Below are 17,515 nucleotides of genomic sequence, written 5' to 3'. Positions count from 1 at the left end.
CTCTGTCTCCAAAAGAAAAAGTATTTGGAGGCTGTGTGAGGTGGCTCATGCCTGTAATCCCAGCACTTTGTGAGGCAGAGGCAGATAACGGGTCCAGGAGTTCAACACAAGACTGGGCAACACAGCAAGACCGTGTCTCAACAAAAAAAAAAAGTATAAAAATCATCAGGACATGGTGGTGTGTGCCTGTAGTCTCAGCTACAGAGAAGTCTGAGGTAGGAAGGCCTTTTGAGCCCAGGAGGTCAAGGCTGCAATCATGCCACTGCACCCGAGCTGTGTGAGCTGTGATCATACACTGCACTCCAGCCTGGGTGACAGTGAAATCCTGTCTCAAAAAAAAAAAAAAAAAAAAGGATTTTTTTAAACAAGTGCTATCAGTGAAAAAAAGCTTTTTAAAAATAAAAATAGCCAGGTGTGGTAGCTGGGCACAGTGGCTCACACCTGTAATACCAGCACTTTGGGAAGCTGAGGCAGGCAGGTAATTTGAGGCTAGGAGATTAAGACCAGACTGGCCAAAATAGTGAAGCCCCATCTCTACTAAAAAGAAAAAAAAACAGTTGGGTGTGGTAGCACATGCCTGTAATCCCAGCTATTTGGGTGGCCGAGGTGTGAGAACTGCTTGAACCCAGGAGGTGGAGGCTGCAGTGAGCTGAGATTGTGCCACTGCACTCCAGCCTCGGTGACAGAGGAAGATTCAAACAAAACAAAATGAGCCAGGGGTAGTGATGTGCATCTGTGGTCCCAACTACTCAGGAGGATGAAGTGGGAAAATTACTTGAGCCTGGGAGGTTGAGGGGGTAGTAAGCCATGATTGCACCACTGCACTCCAGCCTCTATGACAGGATGAGACACATTTAAGAAAAAAAGGCTGGGTGCAATGGCTCACACCTCTGATCCTAGCACTTTGGGAGGCTGAGGTGGGTGGGTTGCTTGAGCCTAAAAGTTCAAGACCAGTATGGGCAACATGGTAAAACCCCATGTCAAAAAAAAAAAAAAAAAAAAAAGGCAGGGCTCAGTGGCTCATGCCTTTAATCCTAGCACTTTGGGAGGCCAAGGTTGGGGGTGGATCACCTGAGGTCAGGAGTTTGAGACCCTGGCCAACATAGTGAAATCCCATCTCTACTAAAACTATAATAATTAGGTGGGCATGGTGGCAGACACCTGTAATCCCAGCTACTAGGGAGGCTTAGGCATGAGAATAGCTTGAACCCCAGAAGTGGAGGTTGAGTGAGCCAAGACTGTGCCACTGCACTCCAGCCTGGGTGAGGCTGTGTCTCCAAAAAAAAAAAAAAAAAAAGGAGAGAACACAGTGAGGAAAAGAGGTGAAAAATGTGAACCAGAAAGAAGCACAGTTCTAGAGCAGGCATGGTGGTGCATGCCTATAATCCCAGCTACTTGGAAGGTTGAGGCAGCAGGATGACTTGAGCCCAGGAGTTCAAGGCTGGCCTAGGTAACATGGCAAGACCCAGTCTCTCTCTCTAGAAAATAATATTTTTGAAATTATTTGAAATGAGATTAAATAATCATTACCTTAAGTGCTTCTTCATATTCTCCTAAAAGGACAAAAAATATACACTGTGATACTTCTTCACCTACCCCAAAAGATTCTATTATTTTAAAATTATTATTTTGTATACATCCATTTATTCAAGAACCAAAGAGTCTTCTGAATATGAACTCTCAGGGAAAAAAAAAAGAAGCAAAGAGTCTATACATTAAGTATAGCCAATCCTAAAGATGGAATGTACAACATGAAGAATATAGTTAAATAATCGTACATTATATTCATGATTTTTGCTAAATGAGTAGATTATGGCTGCTTTCTGGAGAGGGCTCAGGGCACCAATGAACTGCTATAATGAGATGATGAATATGTTAATTTGTTTCACTATAGTAACCATCGCTACATAACATTTCAACCACATACATGATGGTGATCCCATAAGATTATAATGCCACATTTTTACTGTACCTTGTTTAGATATGCAAATACCATTGTGTTCCAACTGTCTATAGTATCCAGTACAGTAACCTGCTCTACAGGTTTGTAGCCTAGGAGCAATAGGTTATACCACTTATACTAGGTGTGTAGTAGGCTATACCATCTAGGTTTGTGTAAATACACTCTATGATGTCCATCTAGTGACAAAATCACCTAATTGATACATTTCTCAGAACGTATCCCTGTCATTAAGCGATGCATTACTGTGTATGTATTTCATAATATCATGTTGTATACCTGCAATATATACAAGGAAAATTTTCAAAACATACAGTCAATCCTGACTTTAAAGAATTCTTAGCTTATTATATATGAACAGCAACTATCTTTTTGCTGACAAACTCCCTTCTTGTTGCAAATGGAATCTACTGTAGATCAGTTCTTCCCTTTAAATCCCTCTTTCATCACTATTGGAGAGTTGTAGTTACAAAATCCCAACCTAGGTCCCTCACATTAGGCATTATGATGCTCAAGAGAGTTCATGAACAGTGTTAATACTGTCATTTCACCTGATTAAAATAAAATTTTAGGGGCTATCCTGGGAAACTAACTTTCAACTATAACATGGCTCCTATGCAAAAATGGACCCCAGGATCTCAACATCTAATAAACTTTTGGAATATCATTTGTTTATAAGCTGATATTAACACATACACCAAGTCAGAAACAAATGCAACACTATGGGAATACTTATATGTGTTGAACTGGGAGGCATGTTAATTTCAGAGGACTGGTATCCTCTAAATAGAAATGCCTCTATGAGCAGATTAAGGCTTTTAAATAAGGCTGAACAGACTCTGTCAGGGACTCACCTTGACTGTTGATGGATACCTATAAAAGGAAAAAAACAATAGTGAATTATAAGTGTATCATCGATTGAGCATTTCTGTTACTAGAACCAGCCCCTTAGGACAGACAAAAACTCAGGCCTGGGGTTCAGCTTTTCCAGATCACTTGCTAGTCATGAATAATATTTAAGAAATTTTATTGCTCATCTACTGTGCCCTCCTTTATTTCAGGTACATTAAGAGGCAGTACAATATAATGGTTAGGAGCTTGAGTTCTATAGCCATAGCGTATGGACTGAATCCTTACTTCACTACTTCCAAGTTTTTGTGCTTTGGGGCAAGTTATTTCACCTCTCTGTGCCTCATTTTCCTCATGGATAAAATAGAGATGATAATAATGTACTTAATACATGGTATTGCTGCTAGTCTGACACATATAACCATTCAATAAAGCTTAGCCATTAGCTTGGGCAACAAAGTGAGACCCCATCCCTCCAAATAATTAAAAAAATTTGCCAGATGCAGAGCATATCCTAGCTACCCGGTAGGCTGAGATGGGAGGACTCCTTGAGCCCAGGAGATCTAGATTGTACTGAGCTATGATCATGCCACTGCACTCCAGCCTTTAAAAAAAAAAAAAGCTTAGCCATTATATTTGTATTATTATAAACTAAACGGCAGCTTGTGCTATATGTGAACTTAATGTCACTATCTAATTTTAAAAGCTATCTTGGCCAAGTGGTAGCTCACACCTGTAATCCCAGCACTTTGGGAGGCCAAGGCAGACAGACTGCTTGAGACCAGCTTGGGCAACATAGTGAAACCCCGTCTCTACTAAAAATACAAAAATGTGGCTGGGTGCGGTGGCTCATGCCTGTAATCCCAGCACTTTGGGAGGCTGAGGTGGGCAGATCACAAGGTTGGGAGTTGAAGACCAGCCTAACCAACATGGTGAAACCCCATCACTACTAAAAATATATTTTAAAAAAATTAGCTGAGCGTGGTAGCACATGCCTGTAATCCCAGCTCCTCAGGAGGCTAAAGCAGGAGAATCTCTTGAACCCGGGAGGTGGAGGTTACAGTGAGCTGAGATCATGCTGTTGCACTCCAGCCTGGAAGACAGAGTGAGACTCTGTCTCAAGGAAAAAAAAATAGCCAGGCTCAAAAAAAAAAAAAGTTACTTAAGGTCAGACATGGTGTCTCACACCTATAATCTCGGTACTTTGGGAAGCTGAGGTCGGAGGACTGCTTGAGCCCAGGGATTCTGGCCTGAGCAACATAATGAGACCCTGCTTCTGTTTTTTTTTAAAAAGTAAAAGTTATCTCTGAGATATTCTTCAATGCTGCTTCTCCATTTCTCAACTCCATCTCAGATGCTGCAGGTCTTTTTAGAATATTCAATTATCAAATACATTTAAACCACCACACAAATGAGATAAACACTATTTTGAATTATTAAAGCCCGTATCACTGGAGAAATAAGATTTCTATTCTGAATACCTAGCAATAAGTTCCATAATATATTTTACCTCTTCATTTTCTTCATCCAGGTATTTTATTTGAATAGTATTCAGATCAAATGAAACTTTTACCTACAAAAGAAATACACATTTTTTAAAGGCAGGTTATAATGTACACAGAAGTCAAAGGATGAGTTGGAAGTATTTCATTACATAAATGTTAAATATTTTATATAGTTAAAAAACCCACAAAATCAAAAGACAAACAATGAACAACCATAACAACCCATAACAAAGGGTTAATATCTGCAACACACCCAGAGCATCTGCAAAACTGCTAATGATACAATTAACACCACAGGTAAAAATATACACAAAATTCATAGAAGAGGAAATCAGAACACCTAACAAATACATCACAAATACTTTGAAACTTTCTGGTAGTTAGAAAATTGCAAATTGAAGTAATGAGATGCTATCTTATCAGAACAGCAAATTTTGTGTGTGTGTTTTTCTTTGAGGGGGCATGGGGTAGGGAACAGCAAATGTTTTTTAAAGCCATAACATCCAGTGTTGGCAAAAATTCAGGACACTGTCATATATTTCTGGGTGCTGCAACGATTGTTCTGCAAAGCATTTGGCAGAATCTATTAAAATTTCAAATAAAATATTTTGTGACCCATTAATCTCACATTTGTATAGGACAGTTTATCTTGTAGAACAGCATATAAGTTATTTTCTGTAATTTCATGATAAGAAGAAAAAAAATCTTTTTTTTTTTTTTTTTTTTTTTTTTTGAGACAGAGTCTTGGTCCGTCACTAGGCACCAGGCTGGAGTGCAGTGGCACAATCTTGGCTCACTGCAACCTCCACCTCCCGGGTTGAAGCAATTCTCCTGCCTCAGCCTCCCAAATAGCTGGGACTACAGGCGCGTGCCACCACGCCCAGCTAATTTTTATATTTTTAGTAGAGATGGGGTTTCACCATGTTGGCCAGGATGGTCTCAATCTCTTGACCCCGTGATCTGCCCACGTCGGCCTCCCAAAGTGCTGGGATTACAGGCACGAGCCACCACACCCAGCCCTTTTTTTTTTGAGGTGGGTCTCACTCTGTTGCTCAGGCTGAGTGCAGTGGCTCGATCTTGGCTCATTGCAGCCTCAATCTCTCACACTCACGCAATCCACCCACCTCAGAGAAAGAGAGAGAAAGAGAGAGAGAGAGAGAGAGAGAGAGAGAGTGTGTGTGTGTGTGTGTGTGTGTGTGTGTGTATTTTTTTCTCTTTTTATAGAGATGGGGTTTTACCACGTTGCCCAGGCTGGTTGGTCTCAAACTCCTGAGCTTAAGTGGACCACCTGCCTCAGCATCCCAAAATGCTAGGATTCCAGGTGTGTGCCACTGCACCCAGCCAAATAATGTTTATAGTATGATCCTAGTATGATATCTGCATGAACATGGAAAAGGGAATGAACACAGAAAAAGTACATACAGGGCTGTTAACACTGGTTACCCAAAACAGGTGGGAATAAAAGATGAGGGGAGGGAGAGTAGAGGTATATTAACTGCTTGAGATTGTTTCTCTTCTTAAAATGGGCATGTATTACACTTTTACAATTGAAAATTTACAGTGAAGAAAAGGGAAAAGAAGGGAAGCTGTCAGCTCATTTAACTATTAGGACAAAAAAGCTAACTGTTATTTTCACACCTTTTGACAAACAAGATCCAACTTCTTTCTGAACCAGTCTTTTTTTTTTTTTTTTCTTCTTTTTTTGGGATGGGTCTCACTGTCACTGTCAGGACAGTATAAACAGGTATTTGCTAGAAGGCAGACAACTACATTAGATCATTTTTTAAAGTCTTTCTACTATTTCTTTTCCTTTTTAGTTACCATCAGATATAACCAGGTTAAAGTAGATTTTTACCAAAGGGTTTCAGTAGAGAAACACAGTCAATAGAGGAAGTAAAACATTCACCACTGCAAACTGAACAAAAACAGACAAGTACAAAGGGCAAACCAGGAGAAGGAAAAGATAACTGCTGTTTAAGCAGGTATGGAAGTTTTTCCTGTTCAACTTTGAGATACTCAACCTCTGACCTAGCAATAAAAACAATCAACAGTCTCTCGCAAAGCACAAGTCATATCCTCACGCAAGAGAACATTTCCTTGGGACCTGGTTGGTGGGGAGCCCACACCAATTAATTCCTCACACTGTTTCTAAAATTAATAGGGTTTTCTAAATCCTGTCTCACTAAAAACGATTTTACCTTCCCTTTCTAAAATCTTCAAAAGGAAGCTTATTTGTTTGTTCCCTTTATCGGGGCACATCTCATATATGATTACTGAACCCCTGTCAAAAGCAGTTTTCCAAAAGGCCCAGAAATGGTAACTATGACAGACTTTACAGCTATGAAACAACACCACTAAAAATAGCTACCTTTGGAAAAAATAACCATGCTTAAATCGTGGAGAAACAAAGTAACACTCACCATAGCTTCGATATCAGCCCAAGTTGTATTTTCTGGATCAGAAACCAGAAAACTTTGAATTTCATTTTGAAAAGTCACATTTAGAGTAACCTGTGGTTCCATGTTGCAGGCCTAGGATTGAGAGGTTAGCAGGAGAGAGAGAAAAAAACACATTAGAAAGGGTTCTATATGTTGAATTAAAAGTTCACTCAGCAAATACTTGTGAGGATCCAATATGGTCTAGACTTGGGAGACATAACGATGAATAAGAGAAACACTGCCCTGGCTCTTATAGAACTTACCATCACTGTAAAATAAGAATTGTTTCAAAAAAGAAAAATAGACTAAAACCATGCCATAAAGACTTCTACTTAAGTCACAAAAATTATTCTTAAAGTTATTAGGAACTTCCATGTTAGAAATAATAGTATGCGCCGGGCGCGGGGGCTCAGGCCTGTAATCCCAGCACTTTGGGAGGCCGAGGCGGGTGGATCACAAGGTCGAGAGATCGAGACCAACCTGGTCAACATGGTGAAACCCCGTCTTTACTAAAAAATACAAAAAATTAGCTGGGCATGGTGGCGCGTGCCTGTAATCCCAGCTACTCGGGAGGCTGAGGCAGGAGAATTGCCTGAACCCAGGAGGCGGAGGTTGCGGTGAGCCAAGATCATGCCATTGCACTCCAGCCTGGGTAACAAGAGCGAAACTCCGTCTCAAAAAAAAAAAAAAAAAGAAATAATAGTATGCAATAAAATTAGGCAGGTGTGGTGATGTCTACCTGTAATCCCAGCTACTCCGGAGGCTGAGGAAGGAGAACTGCTTGAACCTGGGAGGTGGAGGTTGCAGTGAGCCGAGATCGCACCACTGCACTCCAGCATGGGTAACAGGGCTAGGCTGTCTCAAAAAAAAAAAAAAAAGAAAGAAGGGAAATAAAAGTATGCTGAGATTATTTAAATTTTGACCATATTCTCAGAAATCATCTAGCATTTGTAAAATCCTTAAACATTTACCAGTACTTTATGACTGCTTGATTAAACAAATAATCAAGTACTAGTAGCAGAAGATATCAAGATGGGTAAGAAATGCCCTCAGGGAACTTGTATTCTTGTTTGACTTGAGAGTGTCATTCTACATTTTTCTTGCAGGAGGCTTTTCCTAACTTGAGAATCTAGGTTTTCTATCAGTTTTAACAACTTATAGGCCAAAATACTAGCCAAGAAACTACACAGAGGTAGCATTCAAAATCTTCCATCCAAGTTACTATGTACTTTTTTTTTTTTTAGATGGAGTCTTGATCTGCCGCCAGGCTGGAGTGCAGTGGCACAATCTCGGCTCACGGCAACCTCTGTCTCCCAGGCTCAAGCGATTCCCCTGCCTCAGCCTTGTGAGTAGCTGGGATTACAGATGAGTGCCACCACACCCGGCTAATTTTTTGTATTTTAGTAGAGATGGGATTTCACCACGGCCAGGATGGGTCTCAATCTCCTGACCTCTTACCCGCCTGCCTCGGCCTCCCAAAAGTGCTGGATTACAGGAGTGAGCCACTATGCCCCGCCCAAGTTACTTTGTTTTTTTACAATCTACTGATTTTTTTAAATGGGAGGTTTCAAACATACATATATAAAAGTGGAGAGTAATAAACACCTAGTTAAACCAATAATGAACTCAGGGCTATCCTTTCATATATACCCCTGCATCCACCACTTTTGCCTCCAACACTGAATTGACCATAGTGAACTAATGTTTTTACCAAACTATAATAATCTAATTATTTTATGTTATTTATTTTTTTTTTTTGAGACAGAATCTCGCTCTGTCGCCCAGGCTGGAGTGCTGTGGTGTGATCTCGGCTCACTGCAACCTCTGCCTTCTGGGTTCAAGCAATTGTTCTGCCTCAGCCTCCAGAGTAGCTGGGACTACAGGTGCATGCCACCACGACAACTAATTTTTGTACTTTTAATACAGACAGGGTTTCACCGTGTTGGTCAGGCTGGTCTCAAACTCCTGACTTCAAGTGATTCACCCCTCTTGGCTTCCCAAAGTGCTAGGATTACAGGGGTGAGCCACCATACCCAGCCTATTTTAAAAAATATTTTTATGGGAAAATTTAAACCTATACAAAAGTAGAGAGTATAATATAATGAATCCCTATAGACCCATAAGCTAGCTTCTTCCATAATTACCAACTCAGGACCAACTGCTGTAACTAAAAGGTTACAGCAATACTCTTTCCTTACTAGATTATTTTGACAGACATCCATCCTTTTATCTATTAATAATTGAGTATGTACCTCTAAAAGATAAGAATTTTTAAAAAACCAGTCTAGATGTTAACTAGACTATTAAACTCCATTAGCATGCCTAAGAAATTAACAATTCTTTTTTTTGAGAATCAAAAAAAAAGAGGATCAATTTTGAGACTGAGTTTCACTCTTGTTGCCCAGACTCGACTACAATGGCATGATCTTGGCTCACCGTAACCTCCATCCCCTGGGTTCCGGCCAGTCTCCTGTCTCAGCCTCCTGATTCGCTGGGATTACAGGCATGTGCCACCATGCCCGGCTAACTTTTTTTTTTAAAAATAAAGACGGGGTTTCAGGCCAGGCGCGGTGGCTCAAGCCTGTAATCCCAGCACTTTGGGAGGCCGAGGCAGGTGGATCACGAGGTCAAGAGATTGAGACCATCCTGGTCAACATGGTGAAACCTCGTCTCTACCAAAAATACAAAAAATTAGCTGGGCATAGTGGCATGTGCCTGTAATCCCAGCTACTCAGGAGGCTGAGGCAGGAGAATTGCCTGAACCCAGGAGGCGGAGGTTGCGGTGAGCCGAGATGGCACCATTGCACTCCAGCCTGGGTAACAAGAGTGAAACTCCGTCTCAAAAAAAAAAAAAAAAAAAAAAAAAACGGGGTTTCTCCATGTTGGTCAGGCTGGTCTCGAACTCCCGACTCAGGTAATCCGTGGCACAGTGGCTCATGCCTTTAATCCCAGCACTTTGGGAAGCAGAGGCAGACAGATCACTTGAGTCCAGGAGTTCCAAGATCAGCCTAGCCAACAAGGTGAAACCCTGTATCTACTAAAAATGCAAAAATTAGGTGGGTGTGGTTGCAATCCCAGCTACTCAGGAGGCTGAGGCATGAGAATTGTTTGAACCTGGGAGGCAAGGTTGCAGTGACCCAAGATCATGCCACTGCACTCCCACCTGGGTGACAGAGCAAGACTGTCTCAAAAATAAAAATTAAAATTAAAATTAAAAAAAAAGAAAAAATTGGCCAGGTGTAGTGGCTCCTGCCTGTAATCCTAACACTTTGGGAGGCTGAGGCAGGAGGATCATGAGCCTAGGAGTTCAAGATCAGCCTGGGAAACAAAGCCAGACTCCATTTCCTTAAAAAATTAAGTTAAATTAAAAAAAAATTTTAAATAATAAACCAATCTGTAGAACCATAAACCTGTACTGTTTTCCACAATGTAATGCATTGCCCTGTAAAACACTACAATTAAGACTGCCATTTTAAGGACTCTGAATTCTGTGAAGATCAGGCACTTTTCTGAAACCCTAAGACGATTATTTTTCAATTTTCTTCATTCTTTGTTTCTACCTAGAATCAAGTTCACCACCAAAATACTACTACTATATTAACATCAATCCTGCTGACATCTAGTATTCATTCATGTGAAATGTAATTCTTGGGGTTCTTAAGATTTCGGCAGAATTTTTGTCAATTCCCCAGGACCTTAGGCAAAAAATCAGGGAAATGAAGTGACTGACTCAGTCTGCCAAAAGTGGACATTCTGAAATACTACTTTCTAAGTTCAAGAAACACACTTAAGGAAATGAATCTTCCTCTCTTTCTCAAATTACACAATTGGAAATTAATTTAGATACTCTGGAGCTCCTCCAGCTGGTCGGCCAACTAAGAGAAAACAGGAAGTGGGAGATTCTAGCTTAGCTGGACCATATCCAGGTCTTCATAAGGAACTATCTTTGGCTGACATGCAAAAAGATTCTTTCAGCAAGAACATTAATCTTGAACTTAAATACCAAAACTATGGTTAACTCCATCTGCCCCTTAGGTCTAAAGCCAGTAAGACAGATAGCTGGGTCCTAGGTCTTTCATAACTGGCATTATTGTAAGTCCATGCCACTGACTCACCTTTGCTTGACACAAGTCAGTTTTTCCTCTACGTCGATTTTTTTTTTTCTTCCAGCCTCAACAAAATCCCTTTAATGAAACAGACCTGGAAACCTGAGCTTTGATTACTGTCTCCACCAGAGGCCTGTACAGGCCAAGTTATCCAAGCTTTAAAATGTGTGACCTGAGGTCAGGAGCGGTGGTTCATGCCTGTAATACCAGCACTTAGGGAGGTCGAGGCAGGAGGATTGCTTAGGCTCAGGAGTTCAAGACCAGCCTGGCACTGCAAGACTCTGTCTCAAAAAAATAAAAAATAAAATTAAAAAAGTGTGTCCTGAAAGCTGGGTGTTTGACAAAAAGGAAAACAGTGCCTTTCCAAAACCGAAGGTCCCTAACCAAAGAGGTCGCTTTAAGAGGGTCTCGAAAAAAGGAGGATGGGATGAGAAGGATGTGTGGGTAGTGTCATATTTTTACTTGAAGACTTCGTCCTAGTCTTCCAGTTATCGTTTCCTAGCACTTCATGTTCCCAAGACGGTGTCACCACCCCGAGGACTCCCTCTCAATTTCTTTGCCTAGGCCCTCTTTCTACTAGGGAGTCGTGGCCTTCCACCAGTTGAAGCCGGATGTTCTGAACCACAGACCCTCCAACACTCCGGCGCTTTTCGTCCACTCGGTCCCTCTGAACAAGAACGGCTCTCTCATCCAATCACTAAAAAGATTAGGTGTCCCGAGACATGGCAAAAGTGCCCTGTCTTCTTTGCAGGATTCCTCCCTTGAACTTCCCCAAACCATCTTAGTGTGACGTGACCCCACCCCTAGGTAACCGCAGCTGCTTCCTTACCAGCTTCCCGCCCCCGGGGGGCGCCTGCCAGAGGCCAATGCAAGGACCGTCCGCGGACAGCTCTGCCGCTATCCCTGTGGCGGTGAATCTAACATGGCGGATAAAGACAGTAACTAGTCCCCTGTTTCTCTGAGTTTTCGCCAAGATGATTGGCTCTTGCCATTTGTCCCTCAAAACGACCACCCCATTGATTGGTGGAGATTGTGTCGACAGGGGCGGGGCAGAAGCAACCTGTAGCCGAACAACAATAACAAACATTGGGGCCGAGGGGCGGAACTACGAGTGCGCAGACGTGGGTCAGAGCGGATTTCCCTTTCCCCAGGCAAATTCGGTAGCCCCTGCGTTCCCACAGGCCACTAACCTTAGAGGACTCGTGGGGCTGGATGGGAATTGTAGTCTTCCTAGGAGTTATAGGTATCTTTTTTTTTTTGGCCTAGTCTCCGCTCTCAAGATACAAAAACAACAACACTCCAATCCATAACTGTTGACATGTATAAGCGCTCGGAGGTCTCCAATTTATCCAGTGGATTTCCGTGAGAATTATGCCCGCTTCGGTATTGGATCGTCCGCTCCATGAGACTACAGTTTTCAAGGAACACTGTGGCGAAGGCCTTTCATTCTGCAATGCATGGTGGAAATCGTAGTTCTTCTCTTCCACCACCGTCGCCCCCCGCCACCACAATCCTTTTATTTACCTAAACAGGAGACCTCCATTGGAGCGGAAAGAGTGTGGGAATGGAACCTCTTACGACTGCTTTGAACACTATCTTGCGCTCACATTCAGGTCTCTGGTAACGATTCTGGCCTTCGTACAACAATTACTGTGACGTAATAACCCGCAAGCGTTAGCGTAGATGAGAGTGAGCGGGCGCTTTCTGGCAAACCCAGGTAGAATGCTTCCTCTTCCGTCTCTTTCTTTTTACGTCATTCGGGGGAAGGCTGGATGGCCAATCCAGAGCCTCGAGAGACGCTTGGCTCTTTCTGTCTCGCCCTTCCTCGGATGCGTCTTGAATTCTGAGAGGCTGTTGTTCAGTGGTAGCCCGCTGGTTTCCGTGGCAACGGAAAAGCGCGGGAATTACAGATAAAACTACGACTGCGCAGCGTGATCTCGCTGAGACTCGGAACAGTGGACCGGGCCTGAGGTTTCTCAGATAACTGGTCCCCTGACCCCCAAGAGGCCCCGACGCCTGTACGCTCTGCTCTGGGTAAAGGTAATAGAACCCTGGGAAAGGGACAGGGTCCCAAGGGATGCTCCGGGGGACTGGTGGGCGAGAGTGAATTTCCGAAGCAGAACAGATAGGTATTCTTTAGGCTGGGGGTGGGGGGACGGTGGAACCTAAGAGGCGTAAGGCGTTGTGAACCCTGGGGAGCGGGGCAGTTTGGAGATCGCAGGGGAAGCACTGAGGATAAGGAAGGGGGCACGGTGTGTCCCAGGGGGAATCCTAGTTGTAGGAACTGGAATGTGCCTCGAGGGAAACAACGTGTCCATAAGAATACCGGCTAGTGGCCGGGGGCAGTGCCTCACACCTGTAATCCCAGCACTTTGGGAGGTTGAGGTGGGCGGATCACGGTGTTCGAGACCAGCCTGACCAACATGGTGAAACCCCGTCTCTGCTAAAAATACAAAAATTAGCCGGGCGTCGTGGTGCACGCCTGTAATCCCAGCTACTTAGGAGGCTCAGGCAGGAGAACCGCTTGAACCCAGGAGGCAGAGTTTTCGGTGAGCCGAGTTCGCGCCTTTGCACTCCAGCTTGGGCAACAGAGCCAGACTGTCTTCAAAAAAAAAAAAAAAAAAAAAAAAAAACACCGGCTGGTATATATGAGAGGATGGGAACTTGGCGGAAGAAAAAGTGGCAGGAATACATCTGGGAAAGGGAGGAGACAAGATTTTGTGGGAGGGAGAACCCTTAAGAACTGGATCCATTTGTGATATTGATAAAGCACAACAGGGAAGTAGAGGAACGTCAGTAGTAACAGATGCTGCAGGGATGTGCTTAAGGCGAATCCTGAGATGAGATCAGGTTACTGGGAAAGGTTAGGTGCCGGGAGGCGTTGATTGGTGTTGGTTTTGTCATTGTTGGTTTCGGTTTTATGCAAGAAGAGGAAAACAGCCAGAAGCATTGGAGAAAGCTAAGGCTGCCACCACCTACCCGGTCAGTCAGTCCCCTGTGGCTTTCTCTTGGAGAAAGGAAAAGACCCAAGGGGTTAGAAGCGATATGTGAAAAAATAGAGAATTTATGTTGTCTAATTACAAAAAGCAACTTCTAGAATCTTTAAAAATAAAGGCTTTTGTAATTAGCTCTATGGTTTATATTCTAAAACCTTCCAAATCTTAAATTTACCTTATTTTTCAATGAAAAGATGAAGTTGTCATTTTATAAATCTTTTTAAAATATAAATACATATGTTTTTCTAATGTGTTAAAGTTTATTAGAACAGAAAGAAATGGATTTATCTGCTGTTCGTGTTGAAGAAGTGCAAAATGTCCTTAATGCTATGCAGAAAATCTTAGAGTGTCCAATCTGGTAAGTGAACACATGAGGTTGTTAATTTGGAACTCCTGTATGTTCGCCTCCAATGCAAATGAACAGAATTGACCTCACATAGTAGTGAAGAAAAGACCTGTCTAGTAAGATCAGGAATTATTGGAATTGCTGATTTTCTTAACTGAAGAACTTTAAAAATATAGAAGACGACTCCTTGTTCTTCATCCACTCTGCCGCTCCCACTCCTCTCCTCTTCAACACAAATCCTAAGGTCTAGGAAAGACAGGGACCCTGTCTTGATTGGTTCTGCACTGGGGCAGGAATCTAGTTTAGATTAAGTGGCATTTTGGCTTTCTTCTAGCTCTAAAACCACTTCCATCACTTGAAATGGCAAAATGGATGAGGCTGGGCACGGGTGGCTCACACCTGTAATCCCAGCACTTTGGGAGGCCAAGGTGGGTGGATCATGAGGTCAGGAATCGAGACCATACTGGCCAATGTGGTGAAACCCCATCTCTACTAAAAATAACAAAAATTAGCTGGGAATGGTGGCTGTGCCTGTTATCCCAGCTACTCACGAGGCAGGGGAATCGCTTGAGCCTGGGAGGTGGAGATTGCAGTGAGCCGAGACTGCCACTGAACTCCAACCTTGACAGAGCTAGACTGCATCTCAAAAAAATATATATAATAATGGATGATTGGTGTCATTGAGGGGATAGGTCTTTGGAAGAAGCTTTGTCTGAAACTGGCTGTGTACACTTGAATAAGAATAATGCAAGTTATCAAAGCCTTTAGCAAGTCTGACTCTGAGTGAGCCTTTGTTTTTCTTCATCTATAGAAGGAAGTGGGGACTGTACTATTCATACTTTGTTTTTGAATTGAGGTATAATTTACATACAATGAAATGTAGAGGCTTTTTTTATACAGGATTTCTGTCGAGAAGCTAAGAGTGCGGTGGTGCTATCACAGCTCACTGCAGCCTCCACTTTGCCAGGTGATCCTCCCACCTCAGCCTCCAGAGTAGCTGGGACTACAGGTGTGTACCACCATGCCCAGCTAATTTTTATATTTCTTTTTATTTATTTTTATTTTTTAAATTTTTTAGTTTTTATTTATTTTTTATTTTTTTTTATTTTTTATTTTTTATTTTTTTATTTTTTTTGAGACGGAGTTTCGCTCTTGTTACCCAGGCTGGAGTGCAATGGCGCGATCTCGGCTCACCGCAACCTCCGCCTCCTGGGTTCAGGCAATTCTCCTGCCTCAGCCTCCTGAGTAGCTGGGATTACAGGCACACGCCACCATGCCCAGCTAATTTTTTATATTTTTAGTAGAGACGGGGTTTCACCAAGTTGACCAGGATGGTCTCGATCTCTTGACCTCATGATCCACCCGCCTCGGCCTCCCAAAGTGCTGGGATTACAGGCTTGAGCCACCGCGCCCGGCCTAGTTTTTATTTTTTTTAAGATGGGGTTTCACCATATTGGTCAGGCTGGTCTCGAACCCCTGACCTCAGGTGATCCGTCTGTCTCAGCCTCCCAAAGTGCTGGGATTATAGGCATAAGCCACCGCGCCTGGCTTTAATTTTTATATTTCTTTATACAGATAGGGTTTTGTTATGTTGGCCATGCTGGTCTCAGACTCCTGACCTCAAGTGATCTACCCACCTTGGCCTCCCAAAGTGCTGGGATTTCAGGCATGAGCCACTGCACCCAGCCACAGTTTGATAATCTTGATTGAAATACCACCTTTCATTTCCATACAGCGCTATTTAAAATTATAATACCCCCAACACAGACTTTATCCTCCATTCCTGCTTCTTCTCCATAACACTTATTACTGGCTGACATTCTATGTAATATATTCATCCTTTATCCCTGTCCCACAGAATGTAAACTCCAGGATGCGAGAGATTTTTATTTTGTTCACGTACATCTGTATCTTCAGTAGTTAGAACAGTACTAGGGACCTAGTTGCCACTTAATAAGCGTTTGTCAAATAAATTAAATAATAAACTGAACTAAATTAGTTCTTTGGTAGTTTAATTTTGTAAAATACGGTGATGGTTAATAGGAACATTCAAAAAATAAGTTGAAAAGTTGTACCTATTGCCTCTTACCCTCAATAAAGAAGGGTAAATTCAAGCAAATTTTCTTTTATTCTTTATGAAAGTTGTTTCTCATATTTGGTGTCAACTTAATCAGATTAAGGAAAATGCAAATTGTGCTTTTAGAGAGATACAAGGTTTATAAATAGCCATCCTCTCCCTTGCCAGTCAACCTTTTAGCTAAACAAAAATAAGATGAAGGCCAGGCGGGGTGGCTCATGCTTGTAATTGCAACACTTTGGTAGGCCAAAGCAGGCGGGTCACCTGAGGTTAGGAGTTTGAGACCAGCCTGACCAACATGGAGAAACCCCATCTCTACTAAAAATGCAAAATTAGCCAGTGTGATGACACATGCCTGTGATCCCAGCTACTTGGGAGGTTGGGGCAGGAGAATCTCTTGAACCTGGGAGACAGAGGTTGTGGTGAACCAAGATTGCCACATTGCACTCCAGAGTAATGAGTGAAACTCCATCTCAAAAGAATAAATAAATAAATAAAATCAGAGGAAAACAAGATTTATAATTTATCAATTTATTGAAAATCAGAGCCAGAGAAGCAGGAAATGACATTGTAGGGAAAAAAAACTGCTTTTGAAAAAGCGCAAAACTTATTCATGACAACCATAGTGATCAAAAAAATCCTCACTAGTGTGGCATTTGGATCCATTTATGTTTACATTTCCATGGGACAGAGTCATAAAAATAGCATGTTCTTTCTCCTTCTGGCTAATTAAACCATCAAGTAAAAACTCAGATACACAAAAATTAAAGATATAAGAATGAAAGTTAATGCTAAATTTTTATTGCTTTTTTCTCGTTTTCTGTTAGATTATTATTATTATTATTTTTTTTTGAGACAGAGTCTCGCTGTGTCGTCCAGGCTGGAGTGCAATGGCACAATCTCTGCTCACTGCAACCTCTGCCTCCTGGGTTCAAGCGATTCTTCTGCCTCAGCCCCCTGAGTGTCTGGGATTACTGGCATGTGCCACCATGCCCGGCTAATTTTTGTATTTTTAGTAGAAATGTGGTTTCACCATGTTGGTCAGGCTGGTCTCGAACTCCTGACCTCATGATCTGCCTGCCTCGGCATTCCAAAGTGCTGGGATTATAGGCATGAGCCACCACGCCCCACCTACATTATTTTTTCATGGTTTTTTAGACTCATTTTATGAAAAGTTCTAAGATGGGGATTGTATTTCACTTTTAATACAGTACCCAGGATAGCGCAATTTGCAGTTA

At 42.3% G+C, this 17,515-nt stretch overlaps 2 protein-coding genes across 11 annotated transcripts in view; one reads left to right on the top strand and one right to left on the bottom strand.

Annotated features, from left to right (window-relative positions):
• NBR1 (NBR1 autophagy cargo receptor) overlaps nt 1-12,497 on the bottom strand; it is a 38,133-nt gene extending 25,636 nt beyond the window's left edge. For 2 of the 5 annotated variants that reach the window (XM_003942723.4, XM_074389111.1), the window contains exons 1-5: nt 11,688-11,804; nt 6,735-6,845; nt 4,320-4,382; nt 2,815-2,833; nt 1,531-1,553 (exon numbers count right to left, since the gene is read on the bottom strand). In XM_003942723.4, coding sequence (XP_003942772.2) covers nt 1,531-1,553; nt 2,815-2,833; nt 4,320-4,382; nt 6,735-6,836 — 207 coding nt within the window. In that variant the 5' untranslated portion in view covers nt 6,837-6,845; nt 11,688-11,804. Of the gene's footprint in view, nt 1-1,530; nt 1,554-2,814; nt 2,834-4,319; nt 4,383-6,734; nt 6,846-7,491; nt 7,974-10,867; nt 11,640-11,687; nt 11,805-12,048 lie in introns of those variants that run through there. The other 3 variants (XM_003942724.4, XM_010330576.3, XM_074389110.1) reach the window with 3 other exon arrangements.
• Nucleotides 12,498-12,689: 192 nt separating this feature from the next.
• BRCA1 (BRCA1 DNA repair associated) overlaps nt 12,690-17,515 on the top strand; it is an 89,163-nt gene continuing 84,337 nt past the window's right edge. For 4 of the 6 annotated variants that reach the window (XM_074389104.1, XM_074389108.1, XM_074389107.1 and 1 more), the window contains exons 1-2: nt 12,690-12,898; nt 14,114-14,212. In XM_074389104.1, the coding sequence (XP_074245205.1) occupies nt 14,133-14,212 (80 nt within the window). In that variant the 5' untranslated portion in view covers nt 12,690-12,898; nt 14,114-14,132. The remainder of the gene's footprint in view (nt 12,899-14,113; nt 14,213-17,515) is intronic. The other 2 variants (XM_074389105.1, XM_074389103.1) reach the window with 2 other exon arrangements.

Source organism: Saimiri boliviensis, chromosome 17 (genome assembly GCF_048565385.1).
Source record: "Saimiri boliviensis isolate mSaiBol1 chromosome 17, mSaiBol1.pri, whole genome shotgun sequence".
Taxonomy (NCBI): domain Eukaryota; kingdom Metazoa; phylum Chordata; class Mammalia; order Primates; family Cebidae; genus Saimiri; species Saimiri boliviensis.
This window is presented reverse-complemented; position numbering and strand designations above follow the sequence as displayed.